The 1,785-nt window shown below is 43.1% G+C and overlaps 1 protein-coding gene across 1 annotated transcript; it reads right to left on the reverse strand.

The window, feature by feature from the left end:
- Positions 1-364: 364 nt before the first annotated feature.
- LOC108802379 (olfactory receptor 5V1-like) lies at positions 365-1,288 on the reverse strand. Its single transcript, XM_018574242.1, has one exon. It carries the CDS (start codon positions 1,286-1,288, stop codon positions 365-367), a length of 924 nt encoding a protein of 307 aa, XP_018429744.1.
- Positions 1,289-1,785: the final 497 nt, after the last annotated feature.

The raw sequence follows: 1,785 nt of genomic DNA on the forward strand, positions 1-1,785 counted from the left end.
GATATGGTGGGCTCTGCAGGGTCACCCTCAGGTGGGATCTCGAGTGGGCTCTGCAAGGGGTATAACTAGAAATCACGGGGCCCCATACTAAATTTTGCTATGGGGCCCTGTGATTTCTAGTTACGCCCCTGTATATAGTATTTTTTTTTTCTTTGCATATTAAAGTGGATTGTGTGCAATGCAATCATTATACAGACTCTTCAAATACTTTTTAGCATATTATTCATTCATATAGTAAAAATACAACATTATGAGCCGCAATCTACACTCCCAGTGGTCACCTGAGCTCCCTGCTTTTGTGGCCTCTTGTATATTTATATTGAACGCTATCAAATTTGCTTTATCAAGTTGCGTGTTTGAGAAATTAATTTGTTTGTGTTCCTCTGACTGTGTCTTTGACGTCCTTGTTCCTCATACTGTAGATGACGGGGTTCAGCATCGGTGTCACTACCGTATAGAGAATGGACACGGTTTTGTCTATTTCAGGAGAGTAGGTGGAGCGGGGTCTCAGATATATAGACATGATGGTCCCGTAGTAGAGAACCACCACGGTCAGGTGGGAAGCACATGTGGAGAATGCTTTGTGTCTTCCTTGTGAGGAACGGATCTTCAGGATGGTGGAGATGATGTGGACGTATGAGGTCAGGGTCAAGCAGAAAGAACACATAGCGATGATCCCTGCCGAGATGTACGTGGCTATCTCATTGCGCAAAGTGTCTCGACAGGATAATCGAAGTAAAGGCGGTATCTCACAGAAGAAGTGGTTGACGTGGTGGGACTTGCAGAAAGGGAGTTGGAAGGTGAGGACAACATGTATGGCAGAGTTCATGAAGGAGATACCCCAGGACCCCACGGCTAAACTAATACACAACGTCTTGTTCATGATGATGTTGTAGTGCAATGGTCTACAGATGGCAGCATACCTGTCATAGGCCATGACGGCTAGTATGAAACACTCTGCTGATCCTAAAGCCAGACTGAAGTACATCTGTAATGCACATCCCAACCAGGAGATACTTCTATCCTTGGTCAGAGTGTTTATGAGGAGTTTGGGAACAATGGTGGATGAGAAACAGATATCAATAATGGAGAGGTTACTCAGGAAGAAGTACATGGGGGTCTGTAGCTTGGGGTTGAGCCTCACCACGATGATCAGTAGAAGGTTTCCTGACAATGTGACTATGTACATCACAAGGAACACAAGGAAACAGATGACCTGGAGATACGGGACATCGGATAGACCAAGGAGGATGAACCTTCCTCTAGATGTTTGGTTGACTTCTTCCATAACATTCAGGCAAACAGAAGGAAAGAGTTTATAAGATGAAATTAAATGTATTTGCACATTTGTTTGTATTTAATGTTTTATTTAGTATTGTTATGTGTGAATTTTTATATATATAGGGCACTGTTATTTGCTGTGTCCTATGTGGTGCACGTAACTTCCATAGTGCCAGCTTCATCTGGATGAGAAATAGTTACTGCAGAGCCCTCCCCCTCCCTGTGCACATTGAACTGTGAACTGAATTGTACTGTTAGTTGTTGTGTTGCTCTTGATGTGTGAATGTTGTTTTAAATAGCACAAGAAATCATCTCTCTTCAGGGCTGGGAAGCCTGGGGGGAATGGTGCAATGATATGTTGGGGCTCAGTATGGATATGGAAGTCTTAGCTTCTCTGCTCAGATACATTTAACAAAGTAAAAATATAACCAACAGTTATTGCTTATTGTGCTTAATTTCCCATTTAGGGTTTGTGGTAGAGGGTGCATGGGGCAAACAATAGCC

Source organism: Nanorana parkeri, unplaced genomic scaffold (genome assembly GCF_000935625.1).
Source record: "Nanorana parkeri isolate BGI_ZX_2015 unplaced genomic scaffold, ASM93562v1 scaffold2834, whole genome shotgun sequence".
NCBI lineage: Eukaryota > Metazoa > Chordata > Amphibia > Anura > Dicroglossidae > Nanorana > Nanorana parkeri.